General features: G+C 43.6%; 1 protein-coding gene across 1 annotated transcript in view; it reads right to left on the reverse strand.

Annotated features, from left to right (window-relative positions):
- wfdc1 (WAP four-disulfide core domain 1) overlaps nt 1–27,633 on the reverse strand; it is a 201,204-nt gene that overhangs the window by 31,900 nt on the left and 141,671 nt on the right. The window contains exons 5-6 of the mRNA XM_078401553.1: nt 27,048–27,118; nt 4,685–4,832 (exon numbers count right to left, since the gene is read on the reverse strand). Coding sequence (XP_078257679.1) covers nt 4,685–4,832; nt 27,048–27,052 — 153 coding nt within the window. The 5' untranslated portion in view covers nt 27,053–27,118. The remainder of the gene's footprint in view (nt 1–4,684; nt 4,833–27,047; nt 27,119–27,633) is intronic.

Below are 27,633 nucleotides of genomic sequence, written 5' to 3' on the forward strand. Positions count from 1 at the left end.
GGTACCCCTCAGATTCCTGTTCAATCTTTTCCCCTTCACCTTAAACCTACATCCTCTGGTCCTCGATCTGCATACTCTGGGCAAATGATTCTGTGCATCCACCCATCTATTCATCTCATGATTTTATACACCTCTATTAGATCACCCCTCGTCCTCCTGCGCTCCAAGGAATAGAGTCCCAGCCGACTCAACCTCTCCCTATAGCTCAGACCGTCTAGTCCTGACAACATCCTCGTAAATCCTCTTTGTACCCTTTTCAGCTTGACAACATCTTTCTTATAACATGGTGCCCAGAACAGAACACAATACTCAATGCCTCAGCCTCTACTAGAAAACTGGCCGGGTTACTACCCAGGACTTTCCAATAATGAATGAGATTGCTCATTAAAATCTGCCACCAATAGCAGTAATGTGGTGAGGAGGACAAAGATTATCATTCTACTGTTTCAATGCCACACAGCCAGTTAAACATGTGCAGGCAGCTCCCCCGCTGAGAGAACAAGACTGTTAGTAAAGCAGTATGGAATTGGCAAAAGCAGCTGCCAAGATTGTCAGCCCATCTCAACATTAACCAACTCGAAAACAGTACATGGGATGGTGTCACAGTTTATAATAATTTGAGGCACTGAGCAACTCTGCTGCAAATAAATCACTTTTTGTTTTAAATGATCAACTGTGCTAAGAATTGAAAATTCATTATTCTTTAGCAGTTAATATGAAGGTCCACAGCAGTTGATAAAATCATTTTCCTGCTCATTTGCTTTCTGCTATTGGACAGGAAAAGAGTTTGGAAAAATAAACCTTACCATTTATTGACCAAACTCACAGAGTGCTGGAGGAACTCTAATAATAATAATAATATTCATTTATTGTCATTGCAACGAGTACAACGAAATTAAAAAATAGCCAATCCTGACGGTGCGTAAAAACATATATGCAATAAATGCAAAAACAAATAAATACAATTATATTAAGTACAAAAGTTTTTAACAGTGTTGCCTAGTGCAGAAGGTAGTGTTCAGTTCTCGTATGGCCCTGGGGTAAAAACTTTTCTTAAGTCTGTTTGTTTGGGATTTGATCGACCTGAAACGTCGACCAGAGGGCAGAAGAACAAACAGACGGTGGCCGGGGTGGGATGGATCTTTTATTATTTTGCCTGCTCTACTGAGGCAGCGTAGGCTGAACAGGTGCGGGTCGGGCAGCATCTGCGGAGGGAATGGAGAGATGATGATTAAGGACGGGACCCTTCTTCAGACTGAATTAATAATGTTTTTTTAAAAATAAGAATCAGGCAGTTTCTGCCCACTTGCACCATAATTATTATACAACCAAACTTCAATTTCCAGGCACTATTTAAATGCGACCTGTTATTGTAAAATATGTCCAAGGTACTTCCCTGAAATATTTGAGACCGGGTCGCTGGGGAGCGTTAGAACAGGTGAGCAAAAGCTGAACAAAGTTGGTCAGAGAGGAAGGTTTCCAGGTGCCATCTTACATGAGGCTGAGAGAGAAGATTGGGGGGGAGGGGGGGGGGGTCTTAGAGAAGGAATTCCAATTGATAAGAGCCTTAGCAGTGGTCCCAGAGATGAAAAAGGTAATAATAATGTAGAAGCAAGAAGAGTCTCGACTCGAAACGTCACCCATTCCTTCTCTCCAGAGATGCTGCCTGTCCCGCAGAGTTACTCCAGCATTTGTGCCCACGGTCGTTGCCGAAGATCCTCTGCCTGTTGACTGGCCGGGAATTGAAAAAAAAACGAAAGGGTCGATCCCCCCCCTGCTAGACCATGGAGGAGTGACATCGAGGGTGTTAAATTACATTTAAGTACCGCGTCCAGAAGCGAATCACCTCTCACCAGTGCCTACCAACGTTACACAGACCGACTGGATGATCCCAGCAAAAACCCCATCCTTTTCGCACAGCTGGCATGGAGTTTCTGTTAGTATAAGAAAATAACTGCAGATGCTGGTACAAATCGATTTATTCACAAAATGCTGGAGTAACTCAGCAGTTACTGAATTGCTGCTGAATTGAGTTTCTGTTCATTGTTTGCATTCTGACCTTGAAGAGTATTGCCCGAATCTGCTCCTCGTAATGTTTCCAAAAAGATCGTTGCGCTTGCCAGTAAAGTTAGAATTCACTCACAAGTCGAAACACTTCGAAAACTAACTCCAAGCATCGTGTCAGAGATCTCCTAAAGCCTGGCCCACATTCCACGGATAGCTCACGAGTACCAGCGGTCTCCAAGTGATTTGTAGCGAGGATCGTGGCCGTTACATACAATTCATTGCTGGGACCTGGTTCGTTTGCAGAAGAATTGGTCATCAGTAAAGATTACATCTATTCAGTCATTAATCTGTGAAGCGGGCTCAGATAACGATTTTGCAACATGGCTCACAAAGCATCTGCCGAGATCATTCAGATTTGAGGTGGAAAATCTTCAAATGGACAGCAAATTAGCCCCACTAATGGACACGTTGACTTATTACTCTGAACAAATACGGGCGCTATTGGCGCTGCAAGTGTTATTAGCTCTTTGGAATAGTTGTGTACATTCCTCGGGAACTGAAGTCCCGTTAAGAACTTGGCCGAAGGGCAGGAGCAACACATAATTTAAAGGATGTTTAAACACAACCTTGCCCCATGTATGTCACTTCGTTTTGTGGGGCTGTCACTAACACTTTACTTTTAGACTTTGGAAATACAGCCCTTCCACCCACCAAGTGCGCACCGACCAGCGGTCACCCCGTGCACTACTTACTAGTATTGTCCAACACACAAAGGACAATTTACATTTGTTTTCCCCCCTGAAGCCAATTAACCGACAAACCTGCACATCTTTGGTGTATGGGAGGAAACCGGAGCACCCAGAGAAACCCCATGCGGTCCCATTTAGAATGTACAGAGTCCGTACAGACAACACCCGTAGTCAGGATCTCTGGCGCTGCAAGGCAGCAACTCTACCGCTGCGCCACAGTGCTGCCCCTTGCCCTGCCCTGCCTCATCTTTGCCGCTTTGTAGAGAAAAAAACCCCACGACGTGTCGGCGTAACTCAGTGGCTTTTACCCAAGATTCCAGCATCTGCAGTCCCCGTCTTCCAGAAAAACAAGTAGGTCAGCTACATTTATTGAGTGTGTGAAGCGTTAGCCGATGTTAGCGGGGGGGTAAACCACACCCGACAACACTGCAAAGATTTGCCTTAGAAACATGGGGGAAAAAATAGGTGCAGGAGTAGGCCATTCGGCTCTTCAAGCCAGAATCGCCATTCAATATGATCATGGCTGATCATCTAAAATCAGCACCCCATTCCTGCTTTTCCCCCATATCCCTTGATTCCTTTAGCCCAAGAGCTAAATCTAACTCTCTTGAAAACATCCAGTGAATTGGCCTCCACTGCCTTCTGTAGCAGAGAATTCCACAGATTCACAACTCTCTGGGTGAAGAATTTTTTCCTCAACTCAGTCTAAAATAGCCTGCCCCTTATTCTTAAACTGTGATCCCTGGTTCTGGATTCCCCCAACATCAGGAACATTTTTCCTGCATCTAGCCTGTCCAGTCCTTTAAGAATTTTATATGTTGCTATAAGATCTCCTCTCATCCTTCTAAATTCCAGTGAATACAAGCCCAGTCAACCCATTCTTTCATCATATGTCAGTTCCGCCATCCCGGGAATTAACCTGGTGAACCTAAGCTGCACTCCCTCAATAGCAATAATGTCCTTCCTCAAATTAGGAGACTAACATTGTACACAATACTCCAGGTGCGGTCTCACTAGGGCCCTGTACAACTGCAGTAGGACCTCCTTGCTCCTAAACTCATATCTCTCGCAATGAAGGCCATTAGCTTTCTTCACTGCCTGTTGTATCTGCATGCTTACTTTCAGTGACTGATGTACAAACACACCCAGGTCTTGTTGCACCTCCCCTTTTCCTAATCTGACACCATTCAGATAATAATCTGCCTTCCTGTTCTTGCCACCAAAGTGGATAACCTTGTGTTGCATTCCAACCAGTGTGTTACAAGTGCACAGTTACTTCAGATCCCACCTCCAACAACTCCTTGCCCCTCCTCTCCGATTCTGCCTGCAATATCGGTGCCCGCATATGTTTTCGCAAAGTGAACGGTTTAAAATGAGTGACTGACAGTAAACAACCCATTTGCAAGACCCCCCTCCCTTCCTTCCTTCCTCCCCTATTCGGAGATCCGCTGTGTAACATATAGACACAAAGAAAAAAGGTGCAGGAGTAGGTCATTCGGCCCTTGGAGCCAGCACCGCCATTCAATATGATCATGGCTGACCATCCAGAATCAGTATCCAGTTCTGCTTTCTCCCCATATCCCTTAATTCCTTTAGCCCCAAGAGCTATATCCAACTCTCTCTCTTGAATACATCCAGGGAATTGGCCTCCACTGCCTTCTCTGGCAGAGAATGCCACAGATTCACAACTCTGTAGTTGAAAAGGTTTCTACTATTCTACTACTATTGCGACGACGCCGCTGGGGATGGGACGAGAGCCGGCTTGGACCCACTGTTAATGAAAGACCTTAAAACACCAACAACATAAACCCATCTCCTGATTCCAACCCGGCAGCGTGTAAACCCTGGTCCTTTGCCTCTTGTATCAATCACTTTTGCATTTCAGTGTTTTATTTTGCAAAGAGAGAGGGAAAAAAAAACATACTCACATCGTGTTTATCTCCTGCTTTCGCTCGGACACTCTTGGTCGCCACCGAGAGGGGCCGGAGCGCCAGAAAGCAAAGCAGAACCGCCGCCAGAGCTCGTAGAAAATGCGTGTGCCAACTTTGACCGCGATCCATCGTTTCCCCTCCGCTTCTAGAATGGCGGTAAAGGAGGGAATCGGTGAGAGATAGTTAGAGAGAGAGAGAGAGAGGGAGGGGAGGGGGAGAGAGAGAGAGAGAGAGAGAGAAGGGTGGGAGAGAGAGAGAGAGGGGTGGGAGGGAGAGAGGGGTGGGAGGGGGAGAGAGGTGGGAAGGGGAGAGAGGGGTGGGAGGGGGAGAGAGGGGTGGGAGGGGGAGAGAGGGGTGGGAGGGGGAGAGAGGGGTGGGAGGGGGAGAGAGGTGGGAAGGGGAGAGAGAGGGGGCGAGAGAGGGAGAGAGAGAGAGGTGGGAGGGTGAGAGGGAGGGTGGGAGAGAGAGAGAGGTGGGAGGGTGAGAGGGAGGGTGGGAGGGTGAGAGGGAGGGTGGGAGGGTGAGAGGGTGGGGGTGAGGGGGGTGAGGGAGAGGGAGGGAGGGGGGAGAGGGGGGGAGAGGGAGGGAGGGGGAGAGAGGGAGGGAGGGAGGGGGAGAGAGGGAGGGAGGAGGAGAGAGGGAGGGAGGGGGAGAGAGAGAGGGGGGGAGAGAGGGAGGGGGGGAGAGAGGGAGGGGGGGAGAGAGAGAGGGGGGGAGAGAGAGAGAGAGAGAGAGAGAGAGAGAGAGAGAGAGAGAGGAGGGAGGGGGGAGAGGGAGAGAGAGAGAGAGGATGGGAGAGGGAGAGAGAGGGTGGGAGAGAGAGGGGTGGGAGAGAGAGAGGGTGGGAGAGAGAGAGAGAGTTCAGTGGGCTAGCCAGCAAAGTGTTGCTGGGGCAGCGAGTGAAGCCAAATGAAGGGACTACGCTGGCGAAAGCGACTTCCCCACGCATGCACCAGCTAGCATTACCCCAGTATGAGCCAGATGTTCTTAGTCTGTTCACATCTGGCTGTTTGTCCTCACGCACCGACTGCCTGCTTGGCCGGAGCGACCAGTTCTGCCCCGGAGCCTTCTCCCTGAGCCCACCTCGCCCACAACTGTTTAAAACAAGCAGCTGACCAGAATACATTAAATTAAAAACCCAGCTGGAAGTTGGGAGATGGGAATAATAAACCCCTTTTCAGCAGAGCAGGATCTGAAAGCTTAAGTCAAATATACACAAAAATAAGCAAAACGTCAAATGTTTACATCCCAAATAGGAACTTCTGGGGGATAAAACACGGCAATCCGGGATCCAAGTCGACCAACGTTAAACTTTACGAGATGGGAGGTTGGAAAATCACGTTAAACAGGAATAGCAGCTGCCCCGCCGCGTCTGAGTGCAAGAGGTTGCTTTCTATCGGGCAGTTGTGTCCAATCCCGATTTTGCATTTGCCTTATTCACTGTAAGGAAAGACTCTTTCTGCAAAGAGAGTTCAGTTGTCACTCACATCGCCAGCACACGGTTTATTCCAGAGAGTCCGTGGCTGCCGTGAAAGTTGGTCACAGTCTATCCCCGAGTAATCTTATCATTTACTCCCGCTCGGTTCCCCTTTTGAAACATCCCAAGGTGTCGCTGCACCGAAGTTTCACAATAAAACCCCAACAGGTTAAAGCCACTGATTTGTTTACCAGTTTGTCGGTGGCGAGTGGAGATCCTGCAAGAGTTCAATGTGTCTCAGTCAACCGCCAAGGTTTTGTTGCTCCTGTATCATTGCATATTGTGTCATGCGAAAATGGGTGTTAACCGGTCACCCCATGCCTGGGGGAAATATGAATCTGTTTTAATGGCTGCTTATCATGACAGCGTTCGCCCAGGACAGAGTCGGTGCCATTGGATAATTCCACTGTCGCTCATGGCCGCTGACCCATTCTGCTGTAAATAACAGATTAAGTTGAAGGACATGTGCAGTTATTCACTCCTGCATTTCTGACCAAAAAAAAATACGCTTCTTACTTTGAGAGAAAAGCTGTACTTTCTTTGTTGAGATTTTCCCCCCTCTGCTCTCCAACTGAGGAACTGCAGATTTATGTAGGAAGGAACTGCAGATTTACACTGAAGATAGACACAGGATGTTGGAGTAACTCAGTGGGACAGGCAGCACATCTTGGTAGAAGGAATGGGTAATGTTTCGGGTCGAGACTCTTCTTCAGATTTATGCTGGTTTATACTGAAGATAGATACAAAATGCTGGAGTAATTCAGCGGGTCAGGCAGCATCTCTGGAGAAAAGGAATAGGTGACGTTCTGGGTCGGATCCCTTCTTCATCTGGCCTTCCCTATCTTTCAGTCTGAAGCAGGGCCGTCTTAACGCATGGGCCTGATGGGCACTTGCCCGGGGGCCCACGAGCATAGGGGCCCCATGCTGATCTGTGTATGTTAAGTGACTTGCAATAAATAAATACTACTTTAAAAATGTAGGTTCAATAAGTGCTTTTTTCGCAACATTTTTGGTCACTAAGTGCTTCTCACAGCGATCTGTAAGTGCTTTTCGCAACAATGTAGCACCCTAAGTCCATCGCTAAGTGCTTTTCGCCGGCACGACAGGGGGGGGGCTGGTAGGGAAAGAGGGGTGGGGGAGAGTAACGGTGGGGGCCTCAGTACACTGCTTTGCCCGGGGGCCCATAATGCTGTAAAAACGGCCCTGGTCTGAAGAAGGATTCAGACCCGAAACGTACCCTATTCCTTTTCTCCAGAGATGCTGCCTGACCCGCTGAGTTACTCCAGCGCTTTGTGTACATCTTTCGTTTTGTTTGTAGTTTTGTTTTAGTCTGTGAGCCCTTGCAACCGACACACATGCAACTCATTGACCGATGAACAGTTGTCAACAGTCTCTTAGCTAAGAATAATTATCAGCATCTATTAGGAAGTAAAGCTAACTGACATTTTGACAGGTATTTGTTCGCAATTTGATGATTATTTCCAGCTGGCAACCTAAAAGTTACTTTTATTTCCTACCCCCCAGTTGCAGACTGAGGAGTGCTGTCAAATTAACAAAATAACCTCAGCAGTTATTAGTGTCATAGAGTCATACAGCACTGCAACACACCAGCCAGTCCCTGCCAACCAGTCCCTGCCAACCATGATGCCTCATCTAAGCTAATTCAACACAGTATATGAAAGCTTACGTCAAATATATATGAAAAATCAAAGGATCAAATGTTTACAACTCAGCCAGGAAGGTTTGGGAGGCTTGGTAAACATCCATTTGCCCACGTTTGGTCCGTATCCATCTAAACCTTTTCTATCTATGTGCTGTCCAAGTATTTTTTCAATGCTGTTATAGAACCTGCCTCAACTACCTCCTCTGGCAGTTTGTTCTATGTACTGTGGTGGTGGGTGTATGGAACAAGCTGCCAGAGGAGGTAGTTGAGGCAGGGGCTATCGTAACATTTAAGAAACAGTTAGACAGGTACATGGATTGGACATGTTTGGAGGGATATGGCCCGAATGCAGGCAGGTGGGACTAATGAAGCTGGGACATGTTGGCTAGTGTGGGCAAGTTGGGCTGAAAAGCCTGTTTCCACACTGTCTCACTCTATGACTCTATGACTCTATGACTCTATGACTATACCCACCTTTCAATGAAAAAGTTGCCTGTCAGTTTCCTGTTAAACCTTTAATTAAATCTTTCCACTCTCATCTTATACTTGATTGCTCATGTTCTTGATCCCCTACCCTGGGTAAAAAACTCGGTACATTCAATCTATCAATTCCCCACATGATTTTATGCATGTCTATAAGATCACCCCTAGCTTCCTGTGCACCAAGGAATAAAGTCCTAGCTCGCCCAGTCTCTCCTTATTACTTAGACCCTTGAGCCCTGGGTCATCCTCATAAATTTTCTCTGTATTCTTTCCAGCTTAATGCCATCCTTCCAAAAGCAGGGCGACCAAAACTGAATACATGTACATAAATATAGTACATAACAATTGGAAATATATACAAGTTAATAACCATAATACTAGGTAACCATAATAGTGGAAAAAACAAAGTCCGTATTACAATCGAGGACCGGGTCCATAGAAGTTGATTGTTACTGAAGGTGGTGTTGCATGGTGTTCAAGAGCGGGGAAGATGCCGCACTTGAACCTGGTGGCCATGATTTGCAGGCTCCTCTACCTTTGTCCTGATGGAAGAAAACATGCTATGATTTTCTCTATCATACACCTGTAATTGTTCGATACAGTATTCGTCAACACACCAAGTCTACTCAAGCTTGCAAGGAAATAAAAGCTTAAGGAAGTAAGGAAGGGATGCAGGTCCTTCGTGGGTACTTGCAAATTTTATACGAGGTGGAATGGGATCGGTATTGGACTTGGTTTCAGTGAGTGTATTAGACTATATTGCAGCAATGCGTTGACTGAAACGAAATGTTTTCAAATTTATCAGTGTCTCTCTCTGCCTTTGCTCCACTGTCTTTGAAACAAAGGAGAGTTAATGCAGGCATAACTAAAATAATAAGTTCAATGGAAGGAAAGTGTGTCAATGACAATGAAGAGATTGTCTGGTGACATAGAGATTCTCAATTACTGTCTTGCAAATCACCAGGTTTATGGTTAATCACTTTTGTTAAAAATATACCAGCAAGTTAGCTTTTAAGGTTGGAGAATCAAGGAACTGCAGATGCTGGTTTACAAAAAAAACACACAAAGTGGTGGAGTAACTCAACTGGTTAGGCTGCATCCTGACTTGCTGAGTTACCCCAGCACCTTGTAGCATTTACAGTTGCCGGATTTAGTGGCAGATTTGCTATGTTGGCAACGGTGACCAATTCAGTTAAGATTAACATCATTGATGATGGGCTGGTAGAATGATAATGGTGGATGTAGACCTGGTGGTTGGATTAAGGGACATTAAAAAAAAAATTTTAAAATCCTATTTGAGTTGAAGTAATTCCTAACATTTATTGAGGCAAATTCCACTTGCCAGCTTGGATGATGGAAATGAAAAAAAAGAGAATTCTGGAAATACTTAACATCTGTGGTGAGAGAAACAAGTTAATGTTTAAGGTCAACAAGGGGGGGGGGGGGGGAGGGTGCAGTGAACAGGGAGAATGACTGCCATAGGGTGGAGATTGAAAGGCTGAAGATACATGCAGTGGTGATACCGGCTGAGAAATAGCAGGGAAGGCCTGTGTTAATCACAGCCTATCTGTCAGAATGAGATAGAAGCTGAAAGAGATGAAAGAAAACTGAGGGAGAATGATGAAAGCATGTGATACAGATGCTGTAAAATCTGAAACAAATCAGAGAATGTCGGGAAACAGTTGGGAAAACATCTGCGGACAAGGAAAACAGACTTAACATCGCAGGTGATGATTTTCATCAGAGCTGGCCGGGTCTGTGACAAACTGGCAATGCTGGTTATCTAAAATTGTTGACTTCATTGCTGCGTCCTGAGGGATTTATCATGCCAAGTCAGGTGATGAGATGGTGTGAGTTTAGCAGAGGAGGTTACGATTTGGGTGGATTGAGTTGTGAGGGACACTGGTAGGGTGGACACACTATGCTGGAGTAACTCAGTGGGTCAGGCAGCATCTCGGTTGAGAGGGAATGGGTGATGTTTCCGGTCGAGACCCTTCTTCAGACCAGTAATGTAGACTGTAGGAAGCTTTTTCCCCTATCACAGGACATAGATTAGAGTATTTGGGGAAGACAATTGGAAGGGATCGGAGGGAGATGTGTTTCACTCAGAGAGAGCTGAATACCTGGAATTGCCTGATAGGATGGTGGAAGCAGAGATGCTGACAGCATTTAAGAAATGTCTAGAGAGAAGGATACAGGCCAAATGGCAGTAGATGGGATTACTACAGGTGGGTGACCTCTGGGTCACACATGGATGTGGTGGGTTGAGTGGCTGTTTCCATGCTGTATGGACCTATGAATCTTTATGTCAGGCTTCATCACTAGAATATTGCAACGAGCCAGAGACAGAGAGGTCATTTTGGGAGCGGGACGGAGACTTGATTTTGTGAAGCAACTGAACTATCAGAATTACACATGGACTGAATAGAGGTGTCCTTCAGTGCAGTTAACCTACGTGGAGCTGGTCACATTGCCAGCTCTGAATGTGGTAGAACTAAATTGGAAGAAGCATAAGTGAATTATTGCTGGAGCTGGATCTCTGAATGGTGTGAAGGGGGGGAAGTGAAAGGGCAGGTACTGCATCTCTTGGCACTGCTTGGGAAAGTTCCATAAGCAGGGGAGTGGATGTAGTGGAGATGGAAAAGTAATCCTGGGAGACAATAAGGAACAAGTCCTTTGGGAATGTTGAAGGGAAGCTAAAGTGCGAAGTGCTTGGTGGTGGAATGTTGCTGAAAATGGGTGGAAATTATGGAAGTTGATCTGCTGAATGTTGAAGATGGTGTAGTGCAAGGTGAAGAAAAGGGAATCCTTACCCTTGATCTGTGCAACAGCAGAGGATGTCAGAGCAGAAAATGCAGCAAATGGAACAGAAAGCCCAGTCAGTTACAATGGACGATGGTTACAGCATACACAGCCGTGGAAAGCCATGGGCCTGCGACGGATTTTGTTAGCCTCATATCTCTTCCACGGATGGGGATAGAAAAGTTGAGAAAGGGAAGGGAAGAGTTATGGATGGATCTTGTGAAAGTGAGAGCCGAATGGAAATTGATAACAAAGGTGATTACAAGTTTGAATTCTCAACATGATCAAGAAACAGCACTGATGTAGTCATAAATGCAGCACAAACAAAGAGATCAGCTAGTGAGCCTGAGTTGAACTGAAACCAGCAGTGTTCCATGAATCCCACAATGTGAGAGGTATAACGTAGTGGGCCCAAATGTGTTTCCACAGCTACGCCTTTGATTTGATCTTCTCTGTTTACATTCTCCCTTTCTAGTTATATATCCCCAGGCAGATCAACTGAGATGAAGAAGCCTTCACCATACTCTTGCCGTTGACATCACCACCTACACATCTTCCGTCTCTCTTGACATCCACCCTTTTCCCACACCACCCTTGGCCCTTCTCTACAACTGAGAACACGTTTGAAGTCTAGATTTTCTCAGCTCCGATGAAAGGTTCCCAACCTGAAAAATGAACTCTGTTTCTCGCTGCTAAGTTGCTGCCTGTCTGGCTGATTATTTTAGATTTCAATTTTCAGGGTTTTTTTCTGATTTCCGATTGACGTTCGAAGTTGCGACTGAAGTTGATGCATACACAGTATCCTGTAGACAAATGTGACCATATTGGCAGAGAGGAGATCAATGAAAGTTCACCTTCCCGAGGAATTCTTGCAGTGGTGTCTTTGAGCCACAGTGAATGCCTCCATTAGCCACAATTTGGACTGTGGGTAATCTTTCATTTCACTGCACATTTATGTGTATGTGACAAATAAACTTGACTTGATTTGAATGAGAGGATTTTCTTGAACTTGCAAGAACTTTAATTTTAGAGTTTGCTCATGGTATTTTAAATCAGGCATTATTTTGATCATTAGAAAGCTAATTTCACATTTGATCGGAGGCTTTATCTTGGAGAACAACACCTCACAGGGTAATGTACTGTACATATTTAAAATTGTGTAAAGATTGGGAATAGTAAATTGAAGCAAACCTGCTTGGGCAGCTCGCTTCTTTGGAATAGGGAAATTGGGATTATGGATGTGAGTGAGGTATTTTAACCCCAGGGAAATATAATTTTAATCAAAGAGCAGGAAAGTCTTTGAGGAAGACTTGAGTTCCTGCAGTGATGTTCCTTCTGCCTCTCAATCATGTGACAATGGTGAGAACAGGTTTAGGGCAGACCGGTAACGTAGCAGTAGAATTTAGTTTAGTTTAGTTTTAGAGATACGGCGTGAAAACAGGCCCTTCGGACCACTGAGTCTGCACCAATCTACGCTCCCCGCACATTAACTCACTATCCTACACACACAAGGGACAATTTACATTTATACCAAGCCAATTAACCTACAAACCTGCATGTCTTTGGGAGTGTGGGAGGAAAACGAAGATCTCGGAGAAAACCCACGCGGTCACGGGGAGAACGTCAAAATTTTGTACAGACAGAACCCGTAGTTGGGATTGCACCCAGATCTCTGGCGCTCTAAGCGCTGTAAGGCAGCAATTCTACTGCTGCGCCTTACAGTGCAAGAGACCCGGGTTCGATCCTGACTACAGGTGCTGTCTGTACAGAGTTCGTACGTTCTCCCTGTGACCATGTGGCGTTTCTCCCGGTGCTCCGATTTCTTCCCACGCTCCAAAGACATACAGGTTTGTAGATTAATTGGCTCAGATAAATTGTCCCTGGTGTGTAGGATAGAACTGGACGGGTGATTGCTGATCGGTGCGGAATCAATGGGCCGAAGGACCTGTATCCACACTGTATCTCTAAAACTAAAGACTAAACTACAACCAAATATCTTACGGAAACCCAAATGGAATCTTTCTAGTCTTATTATTGACCAACAGGAGTCTGCTTTTGGCCTACATCAGATGCATAGTTATGTCTGAAGTAGAAAGCATAGCTTCTTAGGCTGTCTTCAACTATTCTGCTTGATTCATTGCACAGAATTTAAAACAGGTGCATGCATTTTAATTTGCATCCATGATTTATGAGGAAAAGCTGAGCTGCTGCTAACATTTGAAGTGGAGAATTTGACTCTTGTGCTATGAAGTGTACGGAGATTTGTGTCCCACAATTGAGCAGCATTTGATCTCAACCTCAAAGAAAAGCCTGCCATCACTGGACTCTAAATAAGTGATCTATGCAGGCTCGACAAGTTGGGAATAAAAGGCCTGGTAGAACCAGAATTCAAACTTGGATATTCTTGATTAGAAAATGCAGATAAATGGAGACATTCTTCTTACGTGGTCCAATATTCCCTTCATAAGTTGCTGTCTGCTGATGGAGGTAGTGCAGTGCACCCATGTGGTGCTGGAGCCATCCAGCGGCCTGGGGCTCGGCCGCACCGGGCACCGCTGATTGAGGCCGAGCACGCGGGCGGGACGCAACCGGAGTGGTGGGGAGGACACCAACGACCACACTTGGCCAGGCCGATCCAGCAATGCCGCCAGGACAATGAGCCTTACTGGCCAGGTTAGGCACCCTACACTTGTAACAACTTGCAATTGAAAATGGTGCCAAATCCCGGCCACTCTTGCCTACTGCGTCAGTGTGCTATTCCTATACACTTGTACAGAATCCGAGATGTGCTTATATATAGTAATACGTTTCTTGAACTGTATGCAAAAAAGAATTTATCTGTACCTCGGTACATGTGACAATAAAAAGGACCATAAAAGGGTACCATTCCTTCTCAATGTATCGAGGCATAGAGTCATATAGCACGGAAATAGGCCCTTCAGCCCAACTCATCCATGCCGACTAAGAAGTTAGTCCCATATGCCCACATTTAATAATAATAATAATAATAATAATAATAATAATAATAATAATAATAATAATAATAATAATAATAATAATAATAATAATAATAATAATAATAATAATAATAATAATAATAATAATAATAATAATAATAATAATAATAATAATAATAATAATAATAATAATAATAATAATAATAATAATAAACATTTTTTTTTTATAGCGCTTTTCCAAATGCTCAAAGACGCTTTGCAAAACAGTCAAGACATTAAAAACAAACAAACAAACTGTCCTGACTGTCCTGGCCCAAATCCCTCTAAATACTTCCTATCCATGCACCTATCCAAGTGTCTTTTAAATGTTGTTGTTGTACCTGCATCTGGGAGCTTATTCCATACTCCCACCACCCTCTGAGTCAATAAGCCATCCCTCAGGTTCCCAGTGAATCTTTCCCCTCTCACCTTTGAGAAGAAGACGAGGGAAAAGAATGTTTGAATGTTGCTTACCCTCCACAAAACTGCTGGCACTCTTGGGCTACTCTTAAACAACCCCCCTGCAGAGAACATGGTGCCAGGCAAGAAAATAAATCAAGATTGTTATATCAGATTGGTGCTCAGCCAAACCTCTGCAACATCATCACGGCAAAACAAAAATGAGCAGAGCCAGGAATTCATTTTTAAATTGAAGTGAAATTCCTCATATGTTTAAAAGAGAAGCCAGCATGTTTAGACTGAATGACAACAGAGCTTTCCTAAATTGATAAACATTTAAATAAGCATAAGATCCAGTACATTAGGGCAAATGAAATAGGTCAGAATTCCTCCAGTGAAGTTTCACTTGAACAAGGTGGGTGGACTAGCTCCATTCCATGCTGTGAGTGTTTGGGATTTCATTTGGATTCATAGAGTGATACAGCGTGGAAACAGGACCTTCGGCCCAACTTGCCCGCACCAGCCATACTTGTCCCACCTGCCTCCGTTTGGTCCATATCCCTCCAAACCTGTCCTATCCATGTAACTGTCTAACTGCTTCTTAAACGTTGGGATAGTCCCAGCCTCATCTACCTCCTCTGGCAGCTTGTTCCATACACCCACCACTCTTTGTGTGAAAAAGTTACATCTCAGATTCCTATTAAATCTTTTCCCCTTCATCTTAAACCTATGTCCTCTGATCCTCAATTCACCTACTCAGGGCAAGAGACTCGGGTGCATCTAGCCGATCTATTCCTCTCATGATTTTATACAGCTCTGTAAGATCACCCCTCATCCTCCTGCGCTCCAGGGAACAGAGTTCCAGCCTACTCAACCTCTCCCTATAGCTCAGACCCTCGAATCCTGGCAACATCCTCGTAAATCCTCTCTGTACCCTTTCCAGCTTGACGACATCTTTCCTATATTGGCCTAATCCTTCATGACTTAATTTCAATCCTTGATCCTTCACCTGCCATCAGCAACCCACAGAGCTTCTATGCCATTACTTTTCTTTCACTACAACTTGTTGTCCCTTCGACCATTATTCCTCAGAATGTATCACCATGAAATATTTCACATTCTCCCTCTAATTTTCCTCATAAACTTCACGGCGAAAATAGTATTTTTCCCTCCATTTCCCCCTTCATCTCAGGATGAAGATTCATCTTCTTGTTCCCCCAAAACACATTTTGGATTTTAACTTTTAACTTTCAAATGAGTAATTTTGTTCTACAATTCTGCAGTCCTGTCACCATGTCTAAAGAAGGATCCCGACCCAAAAAGGCACCTGTCCAGTTTCTCCAGAGACGTTTGCAGAGCATGCAAAATATACTGCTATTTTCTGCACAACAGCACACACACACACACACACACACACACACACACACACACATGTTCTTTTGATTATCTTGGGGGAATGGGAAAGCTCTTCTTCCTAGGCAGGCGCTCAGAATCAGGGATGACTTACTTCCAGCTGTCTTGTGGGATGTGAGTTGTTTAATAAATACAACATATGCCCCGAAGACTCTTTCATAGACAGAAGGCGTGTGAGAAGGCAGGGAGTAGGCAGTTTATGAAGTGGTCCTCATCTTCTTGGTTACATTTTTAAATGGAGTTTCAACCAACAGCTTTCCCTCTGTTATCAGGTTTCTGAACAGTCCTTCCATAAGCTAGGGTACTGTTTGTTCCATACACCCACCACTCTTTGTGTGAAAAAGTTACACCTCAGATTCCTATTAAATCTTTTCCCCTTCACCTTAAACCTATGTCCTCTGATCCTCAATTCACCTACTCAGGGCAAGAGACTCTGGTGCATCTAGCCGATCTACTCCTCTTATGATTTTATACAACTCTATAAGATCACCCCTCATCTTCCTGCGCTCCAGGGAACAGAGTTCCAGCCTACTCAACCTCTCCCTATAGCTCAGACCCTCGAGTCCTGGCAACATCCTCGTAAATCCTCTCTGTACCCTTTCCAGCTTGACGACATCTTTCCTATATTGGCCTAATCCTTCATGACTTAATTTTAATCCTTGATCCTTCACCTGCCATCAGCAACCCACAGAGCTTCTATGCCATTACTTTTCTTTCACTACAACTTGTTGCCCCTTCGACCATTATTCCTCAGAATGTATCACCATGAAATATTTCACATTCTCCCTCTAATTTTCCTCATAAACTTCACGGCGAAAATAGTATTTTTCCCTCCATTTCCCCCTTCATCTCAGGATGAAGATTCATCTCCTTGTTCCCCCAAAACACATTTTGGATTTTAACTTTTAACTTTCAAATGAGTAATTTTGTTCTACAATTCTGCAGTCCTGTCACCATGTCTAAATAAGGATCCCGACCCAAAAAGGCACCTGTCCAGTTTCTCCAGAAACGTTTGCAGAGCATGCAAAATATACTGCTATTTTCTGCATAACAGCACACACGTTCTTTTGATTATCTTGGGGGAATGGGAAAGCTCTTCTTCCTAGGCAGGCGCTCAGAATCAGGGATGACTTACTTCCAGCTGTCTTGTGGGATGTGAGTTGGTTAATAAATACAACATATGCCCCGAAGACTTTCATAGACAGAAGGCGTGTGAGATGGCAGGGAGTAGGCAGTTTATGAAGTGATCCTCATCTTCTTGGTTACATTTTTAAATGGAGTTTCAACCAACAGCTTTCCCTCTGTTATCAGGTTTCTGAACAGTCCTTCCATAAGTTAGGGTACTGTTTGATTCACCTCTGCCCCACAGAGGACATTGGACTTTGTCTAAGAAACTGATGCGCTACAATTTGCTGCAAAGCTGAGAACTATATTCTGGGCTCTGTATCTTCCCCTTTGCTCTATCTATTGTACTTGAATTTGAACTGATGGGCCAAAGGGCCTGTTTCCACTCTGTCTGACTCTGCGACTCTATGTGACAATAACAAACCTAAACCTGAACCTTCTTTTGCATGGCCCTCAATACCATCCCAGATGCTCGTTCTTCATTTCGAGCAACTGCGGACCTGAGATTCCCAGGAGTCAATTGGATGTTGCATTTCCTCAGGTAGCTTTGAGAGGCTTATCTCCACTGGACTTTGCTAGCACCACCACCCCTCCCAACACCCTCATCTCATTTCCCCCACCAACCTTGTCTTGTCACACCAGTGCACAAGGTTCATTTATTTTACTGTAAAAAAACTTTTCAGGCTGATGAACTTTAAGGAAAACTTGATTCAGAAAGCCTCTTATTAATGTTAATATTCTGTATGATGCTGATGGTCGCAAAACTACTAGTTACAATTTTTTTGTGTCTGAATTAAAATGGCTGCCAGTAATTAGTTGTGTAGGAAAGAAAACTGCAGGTTCTGGTTTAAATCGAACGTAGACAAAAAATGCTGGAGTAACTCAACGGGTCAGGCACTCTGAAGAAGGGTCTCGACCCGACACTTCACCCATTCCTTCTCTCCAGAGATGCTGCCTGTCCCGCTGAGTTACTCCAGCATTTTGTGTCTACCAGTAATTAGTTTATACCGTTCAAAGTTAGGAAATTCCATATCTGAAGAAGGGTCTTGACCCAACACTTCACCATTCCTTCTCTCCAGAGATGCTGCCTGACCCGCTGAGTTACTCCAGCATTTTGTGTCTATTCACGTGTAATCAGTAAAATAATGAAATACATAACAGTTACAAAATGTGAATTATCCACCCTATATTGGGGCTTATCCTACACTCCAGCAGTTGGATGGAATCACATTCACCAGCTTCACTCTCTTCTTCAATCTGCCTTTCCATTATTGAATATCAGCAGAGAAAGCATTGAAGGACTGAGAAAAGGTGTCGACTACTGGGCTCCTCAAGCCTGCTCTCCCATTCAATACCATCATGGCTGATTGTCTATTTCCACACTACATTCCCTTTCTTTCCCAAACTCATTGATGCCTTTTACATCTTTAGCCCTTCCTCTGTGATCGCAAATTCCACAGGTGGCTCACTACCCTCTGGGTCAGAAGTATTTTTTTTCTCATTACAGCTCTAATTCAGTTGCCCTTTAACCAAATGCCGTGATTCCTTGATCTGGACATCCCAACCAGGGGAAATATCCTCACTGCATCCTTGTCCTTTTGGTCCTGTCAGAATTGTGAACGTGCCAATTCAATTTCCTCTCCTTCTTCGAAGTTCTACTGAAAAAAACAAACTCCGCTGACCCTAATCTCAGCACATGTAGCAGACTCATCACCCCAGATATCAGACTGGTGAATCTTCATTGCATTCCTTCGATGGCAATTCTTTTTTCGTAGGTAAGGAGATAAAGATATTCTAGGTGTGATCTCAGCAATGCACTATGTAACTCTAACATGACATCCTGTACTCAGATGCTCTTACCATCTCAGCTGATACCCTTGGGAAATTAATTCCACATCCATAACATTCATTCTGTATTTTTGCTGTGCTGTTACTAATCTATTTTTTTTAAAAAAAAATGTGAACCATTTATGTGAACATGCCATGAATTACTATGATTTAGTTTAGTGTAGTTTAGTTTAGAGATACAGTGCAGAAACAGGCCCTTTGGCCCACTGCGCCCACCAGTGACCCCTACACACTACCACTATGCTGCACACACTAGGGACAATTTTTACATTTACCACGCCAATTAACCTACAAACCTGTACGTCTTTGGAGTGCGGGAGGAAACCGAAGATCTCGGAGAAAACCCATGCAGGTCACGGAAAGAACGCACAAACTCCGTACAGACGGCACCCGTAGTCGGGATCAAACCCGGGTCACCAGCGCTGCAAGTACTGTAAGGCAGCAACTCTACCGCTGCGCTACAGTGACGCTGAACATCCATGATGTTGAACTATTTTGTATTTCCTTGGTGAGGTATTGCACAAATAAAATTATACATTTATGTAGAGATCATAAAGGAATTGCTTGCCACAAATACAGGGGATAGAAAATATTTATCCAGTAGTTCCACCTCTTTGAGACAATGCATGAACTAATACCCATTAGACTTTCATTATAATTGCACCTTGGTTAAACATGCTGTTTCCCAGAGCAACTACATTGCCTAAAAAAGTAATTGCATGTATGAACTTTTTAAGATGTTCGGAAGCACCAATTAGCTTCTTTTGAGGATGAGCACTATTACAATATAGGAAATTCACCAACAATTGAGCCACACCAAACTCCCATAAAAAGCAAGATGATAATGACCAGTTATTCTGCTTCTGAAGAAAGGACTTTGACCGGAAACACTTAATCCATTTCTCTTTCCACAAATGTCGTCTGAACTGCCAAATGTTTCCAGTATTTTCTGTTCTTATTTCAGATTTCCATCATCTGCAGATTTTTTATTTTAAATTCTTGTTTTTGGCAATTGGTGGAGAATTGGCCACGTTTCCCCTGCTCCACTTTGAAACAACAATCTGATTTTATTTTTGCATCCACCTGCGAGAGAGATACAACCTAAGCTTAATATCTCTGTGTTAAAGTTCTTTACTGGGCTGTTTAATTCAGTTTATTGGGTGCTCCTGCAGATCTAGTGAAGTTGTAGAGTGGGTACCTATAACATAATGTGGGGAAGGTGGCAATAATGTCTGTAAGGGGTATTGCCTTCAGCGCCTTCAAGCTCGGTATTGGAGGAAAACGGAAAGGCCAAGCATAGTTGGTGTTCGAAGTAATGGGTGATTTATTAAAACTGGCGCGCACCAGGACATCAGCTTTGACAGTCAAAGTTGACCTCCTGGTATGCACCAGTTTTAATAAATCGCCCATTACTTCAAACACCGAATTCTCGTGGCCTTTCCATTTTGCTCCAACTGTCGGCTGCAGGAGGCGCTCCCGGGACACTAAGATGGCTCGGCAAGGCAGTCGATTTGTGGGTAAAGCCGGTAGAGGGTGATGGAGCAGGCCCTGTAGGTGCCTGGGACCTACCAGGATTGGGGACTGCTCCAGTAGACCGAGCGTGTGGGTGGATGGGACTTTCGGACAGTGGAAATGGCGCCAAAACATTGCAACAAAACAAAACTGTTCAGTACTGCCTTCAACCACTGAAGGTCACCTCACCTTCTGTCTCCTTTCTCTGTTCATTTATTTATTTACTTATTTATCTATTTATTCATTTCCCTATGTTCTCAAAATCTCTGTAAAGCGTCTTTGAGTATATGAAAAGCGCTATATAAATAAAATGCATTATTATTATTATTATTATTATGTGTAAATCTGCAAAAAGAATATTGCTGAGAAGTTGCACATGTAACAAATAAAGCACCATTGAACCATTGAAGTACTTTACGTGCAGGCCAACAGGGTAGGAAGTCTGGGACTATTGGCAAAAGGAACTCGTGGTCCAACTTCCCCTCTTGGCTCCAAAAGGAATGATGCATTGGGAATGAATTTATCACATGCACTCCTGTAGCAGGTATTACGTTGTTCCCACAAGTTTGGCTCACATAGAAAGTGTCTGCTTAAATCTTGATCTAGAAATTATTGTTGTTGTATTTCACTCACAGAATAGAATCAATTTCCATTTGCACAAGTCTGAAAGTAGTTGCATTGTGTTATTGAATTTCCAAAAGGACAAAAAATCCGAGCACTTTAACATTGCATTTCCTTTGGTGAGCAGGACGGCACAGTGGTGCAGCGGTAGAGTTGCTGACTTACGGCACCAGACACCCCAGTTTAATCCTGGCTATGGATGCTGTCTGTATGGAATTTGTATGTTCTCCCTGTAACTGCGTGGGATTTCTCTGGGTGTTCCGGTTTCCTCCCTAACTCCGTTGCGGCACGGTGGCGCAGCGATAGAGTTGCTGCCTCACAGCGAATGCAGCGCCTGAGACTCAGGATCGATCCTGACTACGGTCGCCGTCTGTACAGAGTTTGTACGTTCTCCCCGTGACCTGCGTGGGTTTTCTCCGAGATCTTCGGTTTTCTCCCACACTCCAAAGACGTACAGGTATGTAGGTTAATTGACTGGGTAAAAATGTTAAAAAAAAGAAATTGTCCCTAGTGTGTGTAGGATAGTGTTAATGTGCGGGGATCGCTGGGCGGCGCGGACTCGGTGGGCCGAAGGGCCTGTTTCCACACTGTATCTCTAAATCTAAAAAAAAAAATCTAACTCCAAAGACATGCAGATTTGTAGGTTAATTGGCTTCTATGAATTCCTCGGGTGTGGAGGATGGAACTAGTGTACGGGGATCGCTGGTCAGCGCGGACTCAATTAGCCGAAGGGCCAGTTTCCGCGCTGTTTCTCTAAACTAAACTAAAAGAGCAAACTGTTTTGCTCTCCTGCGTATTGAAAATGTCTTCCTTGTAAAAGACATTCCTAACAGGATTAATAACACAGCAGGAATTGAATTCGCTGGTTCCACAGTTAAAACAGGTTGACAGCCTTCTGCACAGCACATTTATCAACACAGCAACCAGAGAACCACACTCAAATACTCAAGTGAGTTAGAGAATATTTTCGCCAGACTTTAGGACAAGCATAGAATTATGCACGTGTCAAGATAAGGCTAAGGTTCAAGAGTTCATTTTGGCTCAATTTGTGACTTCCTGTTCAGCCAAACTGGAACTTATATCGTCCAAAGAAAATATGATTTGTTTGTGGACTATCACCATTGGACAGCTTTGATTCTGAAACTGTTCCAAAGTCGTAGACCCAAGAGAACAGAGCAAAGTGTGGCCACGATGACATGCTAATGTTCTTTGAAATTTCCTTGCGCTTGGAAATTAGTCCAACTCGATTATAAATTTTGCAATGATTTTGTTAAATATTTCCTGACTCTCTCCCTTCTGACTTATTCCCACTGCCTGCCTTATCCCGATTATTTGATACTCTGCTCCGGACTTATGCTCAGACTCATGCATCTGAAGATAATGAATTCTACTTGGCCAACTTCATGTAGCAATCAAACATGCCCTGCAGCTTTTCCAACAGCGAGGATTTATGTACTAAATTTTATTATCTTCGAGCACACTTAGCTTCCCACTGCTTTGTAATGAAGACTTCTCTAATCAAGTAGATTCAAGTATTGTAGGAAAGAACTGCAGATGCTGGTTTAAATCGATGGTAGACACAAAATGCTGGGGTAACTCAACGGGACAGGCAGCATCTCTGGAGAGAAGGAACGGGTGCATTTCAGGTCGAGACCCTTCTTCAGATTCAAGTATTGTCAGGCAATGAGGAATATTAAAAGATTATTCAATTTCTCAAATGAACCACTGTTCTTTTGGCCTAAGGAAAATGTTTGATTATCAGACTTTAAAATTTTAGAAAACACATATTTAGTGAATTATTTTTAATATTTCTCTCCAAATCTAAAATATTTGAACAAAGATAAACATCTGAAGGAGAAGATGAAGCGAGGAATATCTCTGTGTATTAATTGAGCCGTAGTATTATTGAGCTATAATGTGTACTAAATTAAATTTCTTTATATCTTCATACCTTCACCACAATCTGTACTCAATTCTATATCTTGGACAAAATATTTTACATTCCTTGAATAGTCATGTTGCAAATTGGACATATTTTGGAATTAGTGTTCAGTTAATCTCAGTCCAGACAGAAACAACGCATAGATACACATCTTCACTGAGTTTATAACTGACCTTGAGTTAGAGGAAGTTGCCATCTTTAATTGGAAATCAAGTTCAACTTCTAAGTATATTTCATTATGGCCTAGGGTTTAGCACTGAGGTCTTGTGATCACCATAGAGATGTCTGATTTTATCCAGATTATTTTGAAATATTGAGGGTGTCTCCCATCCCCCATTGGGAAGTTCAACAAGTTTGAAGACTAAAAGGCACCTATTGCAAGATGGTTACAATAGCCTTAAAGTTGCATGAAGAAATGCTACTTTCTTGCAGTGATGATATGAACCTCTGCTCCTTGAACGCAAAGCTTTGAGAGTGTTTGGATAGATCTATGTTACCTAAAAAACTCCATCAGGGCCTTATGTATTTGATACTATTCAGGAAAATTCTCCAGTAATTTAGCCATCTCTTGTGGTGATATAGTGGCACAGCTGGTAGAGCTGCTGCTTCACAAGTTTGATCCCGACCTCAAGTGTTGTCCATGTGGAGTTTGCACGTTCTCCCGGTGACCAGGTGGCTTTCCTCCGGATGCTCTGGTTTCCTCCCACATCCCAAAGACGTGTGGGTTTGTAGGTTCATTGACCTCTGTAAAATGGTCCCTATTGTGCAGGGAGTCTTAGAGAAAGCGGGATAACAAAGAACTAGTGGGAATGGATGTTTGATGGTCAGCGTGGACTTGGTGGACTGAGGGGCCTCTTTCCACGCTGTGTCTCTAAAAGTAAAACTAAAAATAAAACTCTGAAACCCTTCTGCTGGCATATAACCACTGGATGTTATTGTCCAATAACTGGCCCTGTACAGGTTATGAAGTCTTAGTTTAGTTTGGTTTAGAGAAATATCGTAGAAACAGGCCCTTTGGCCTACCAACTCCTCACTGACCAATGTTCACCCATTCACTAGTTCTGCCCTACACGCTAGGAGCAATTTACAGAAGCCAATTAATCTACAAATTTGCACGTCTTTGGGATGTGGAAGGAAACCGGAGCACCTGGAGAAAACCCACACGGTCACAGGGAGAACATACAAATTCCATACAGATAGCAACCATAGTCTGGATCAAATCCGGGCCTCTGGCGCTGTATGGCAGCAACTCTACCGCTGAACCACAGTGTCACCCCACTGAAGCTTTCAGGATTGAGTTGCATTTTTGCTTGGCAATTGTAAGGAAAATTGAGTAAAAGTAGTAAATGAGCCATAATTTAGTTTAAAGGAGGGTTCTGGTCAAGGGAAGCCAACCACAAAAATAAAATATCTGCAATTTAAATTTAAGTGGAACTAACCCTGTCTGACTTTGTGGTTTGTAACAGGAAAAGCTTTATAAAGCAATTAGAAGCCTCTGCAGATAAGAAAATACTGGGGAAATTTCTTGAACATTACCAAGTACATAGGACCCTAATGGAGCATACTTAAGGGAAGAAGAAAAGAGCACTTAGGGAATAAAGGGCAAAATGCTATTGCTGCTGATGAAAGGCACAAGCCATGTTAAGCTCAAAGAATGCAGTAAACCAGGAGGAGACAGAGTCCCGTGGCATTGATCAATGGGTACTATAATGGGCTTGTAAATACCTTCCACATCTACAATTATCAAACCAGCTTCCACACCAGCGTTCAACGTAATATTTGGTTTTGAGGCTCCTACCTTCAAGGTTACGATTTAGCGATAAGATTCTTGTTGCTTAGTATAATTGCATCCAAAACAGTTTTTACATAAGGTTAATATAAATTTAGTAAAGACTATTATTGTATTCTAAGTGTTTAACTGAATGTAACTTTGTATTTGATAATAGAGTTCAAAGATGAGAGTAAGAGCTCCAGCACCATAAAATTACTTGATTTATTTTTGAATTTCAATCTTCAACTTTATTTTGAAAACCTTCCTGAAGTTTGGACGGTGTCACGCCTTCGGTGAACAACTTTCACTGCTTTAGCACTCAAATGACTTTTCTGTGCCGCCACCAGAAATATTTCTGGCTGGACCCCAGCTGAACCCAACAAAGGGTATCTGATCTAATCGGCAATAGTAATACAATATAATAGGCAGCTGATGTCTTTTAACAGCTCTTAGTGTGCATTACACTTCCACGTTAACTCTGCGATTGGTAATACAACAACTTCCATTTATATTAGGACCTTTAGCTTTGTTTTAAATAAGTTCCCACAGGAATGTTGTCAAGCAGCTGGAATACATAGAAATGCCTTCCCTCAGAGGGTGGTGAATCTCTGGAATTCTCAGCCTCGTTTCGCTGTGGGGGTTAGCTTATTAGAAGAATTTAAAGTGGAGATAGATAATGTTTTGAAAGGTTGAGGAACATTGAGGCCGGGGAGTAGATCGTCCATGATTGTAGTGAATGGTGGGGAAGGCTGGAGAGGAGGGGGGGTGGGGGGGGAGGGGGGGCGGAGGGGGGCGTAGTGGGTGAGGGGGGGCACAGAAAGCCTGCTCCGTCTCCTATTTTCTTGTGTTCTCGCATATTCTGATCAAATTTGGCTGCCAAACAGTGGTCGGAGCTTACAGAAATGAAGACAGCAGAATGTGGCGTTATTCTCCTTTGAAAATAGAATGTGAAAAGGAGATTGGATAAAATTGTGCAACACAGTGACCAGTTGGGATACAAGACTTATTAAGAATGGCAGTATCCAGAGATCCAAGCGGACATGCAATAGTTCTAACAATGCCTGGAGGGTTGTTTTGATCTTGGATGCATTGCCTGTGAAGGTGGTGGAGACAAATTCAATTCTAACTATCAAAAAGCAAGTCGGACAAGTACTTGAAGGGAGGGAAAAATACAGGGCCCTTGGGACAAAACAGGTGAATGGGACTGGGATAGAGTCTGAAAAAGGGACCCAACCTGAAACGTCACCTATCCATGTTCTCCAGGCCCATTGAGTTCCTCCAGCACTTTGCATGTTTTTCTGTACACTGGCATCTGCAGTTCCTTCTTTCTACAGGTGAATGGGACTGTTTGGACACCTCTGTCTGATAATTTGTGCCAACAATCATTGCTCAATGATTCTAATGAAAGTTTGTGTTTTATCAAAATACTTCATTAGTATTCCTGTATTTTGTAGTCATGAGAACCTGACTCAAAATTAAAATAGGCTTTCTGCCCACGTGAATGTATTCTCCTGAATAAGATGTGCTGATGAAACCATTACTTCTGTGGAGTTGTGTCCAATAACCTCACAAGGGCGGCACGGTAGCGCAGCGGTAGAGTTGCTGCTTTACAGCGAATGCAGCGCCGGAGACTCAGGTTCGATCCTGACTACGGGTGCTGTACTGTAAGGAGTTTGTACGTTCTCCCCGTGACCTGCGTGGGTTTTCTCCGAGATCTTCGGTTTCCTCCCACACTCCAAAGACGTACAGGTATGTAGGTTAATTGGCTGGGTAAATGTAAAAATTGTCCCTAGTGGGTGTAGGATGGTGTTAATGTGCGGGGATCGTTGGGCGGCACGGACTTGGTGGGCCGAAAAGGCCTGTTTCCGGCTGTATATATATATATGATATGATATGATATGATTTGCACATTGAGCTGACCAAAGCTCCTCTTCTTTCTGAGATTCCATTTATTATCCTTTGTTTTTAGACTTGACACTTGATACGCCTTCTTTAGTTCAGTCTTGTCTAAACTGAGATTATTGATCTTTCACCTTTGAAGTAAATGTATCACAGTTTGTACTTAATACGTGGATAGCACAAAGATTTTTGAGTCAATTGGTCTGGATAAGAAGCATTGAACTGAAGAAATCGGAGCAGGAGTCCCACAAACATGATCCTTGCATTCATAAGATTGTGGCTAAAAATAATGTATTCAATGATTTACAATAATATGTACAATACTAAATGATTCAAACAAAACCCATCACCGTGATACAAGTAAAACAAATAGTCTTCAATGTCAAATATCCTACTAAACAACTATTACCCCATTCTTGTTAAGGATGCATTCGACACCCGGTCCCGGCAGCCAGCGGTCCCGGAAATCCCCCAGGGTGCCTGTGGGGAATGGCTTTGTCAATGTGTGTTTGCCGGAAGATTTAAAAAAACACACCAGACATTTATAGTAATTACAATGTCCTTTGCACATGATTCAGCAGTTGTTTGGATGCACATGAAAGCACCATAAAGCAGACGAGACATCACTGATGGTTTTTAATGATACCACTATGCATTTGAAGAAAAGCAATTCATTTTACAAAAAAACATTTTGCAACTTCCACGTTTAAAAATATATATATATTACATGAATCTTTACTTGATTCGTGTAATATATTTAAAACTTTATATTTACCACTTTTAATTGAAAGCCAGATAGGTGTAGCTGTGGCAAAAACTCTGCTCTGTTAATCTCTGTGTTTTCATTACATGGCCCTGGCTCAGTTTGTAAAGTGGGGTTGGGTTTGGTTGGGTGGGGGGTTGGGGGGAGTGGAGAGGTAGTTGGGGGAGTGCAGGGAACTAAGTCATTAGTTACTTCTCTTTCCGTGGGGCTCTGTCATTCATGACGGCTAAAT

The sequence above is a fragment of the Rhinoraja longicauda genome, chromosome 6 (assembly GCF_053455715.1).
Source record: "Rhinoraja longicauda isolate Sanriku21f chromosome 6, sRhiLon1.1, whole genome shotgun sequence".
NCBI classification, from domain to species: Eukaryota; Metazoa; Chordata; class Chondrichthyes; order Rajiformes; family Arhynchobatidae; genus Rhinoraja; species Rhinoraja longicauda.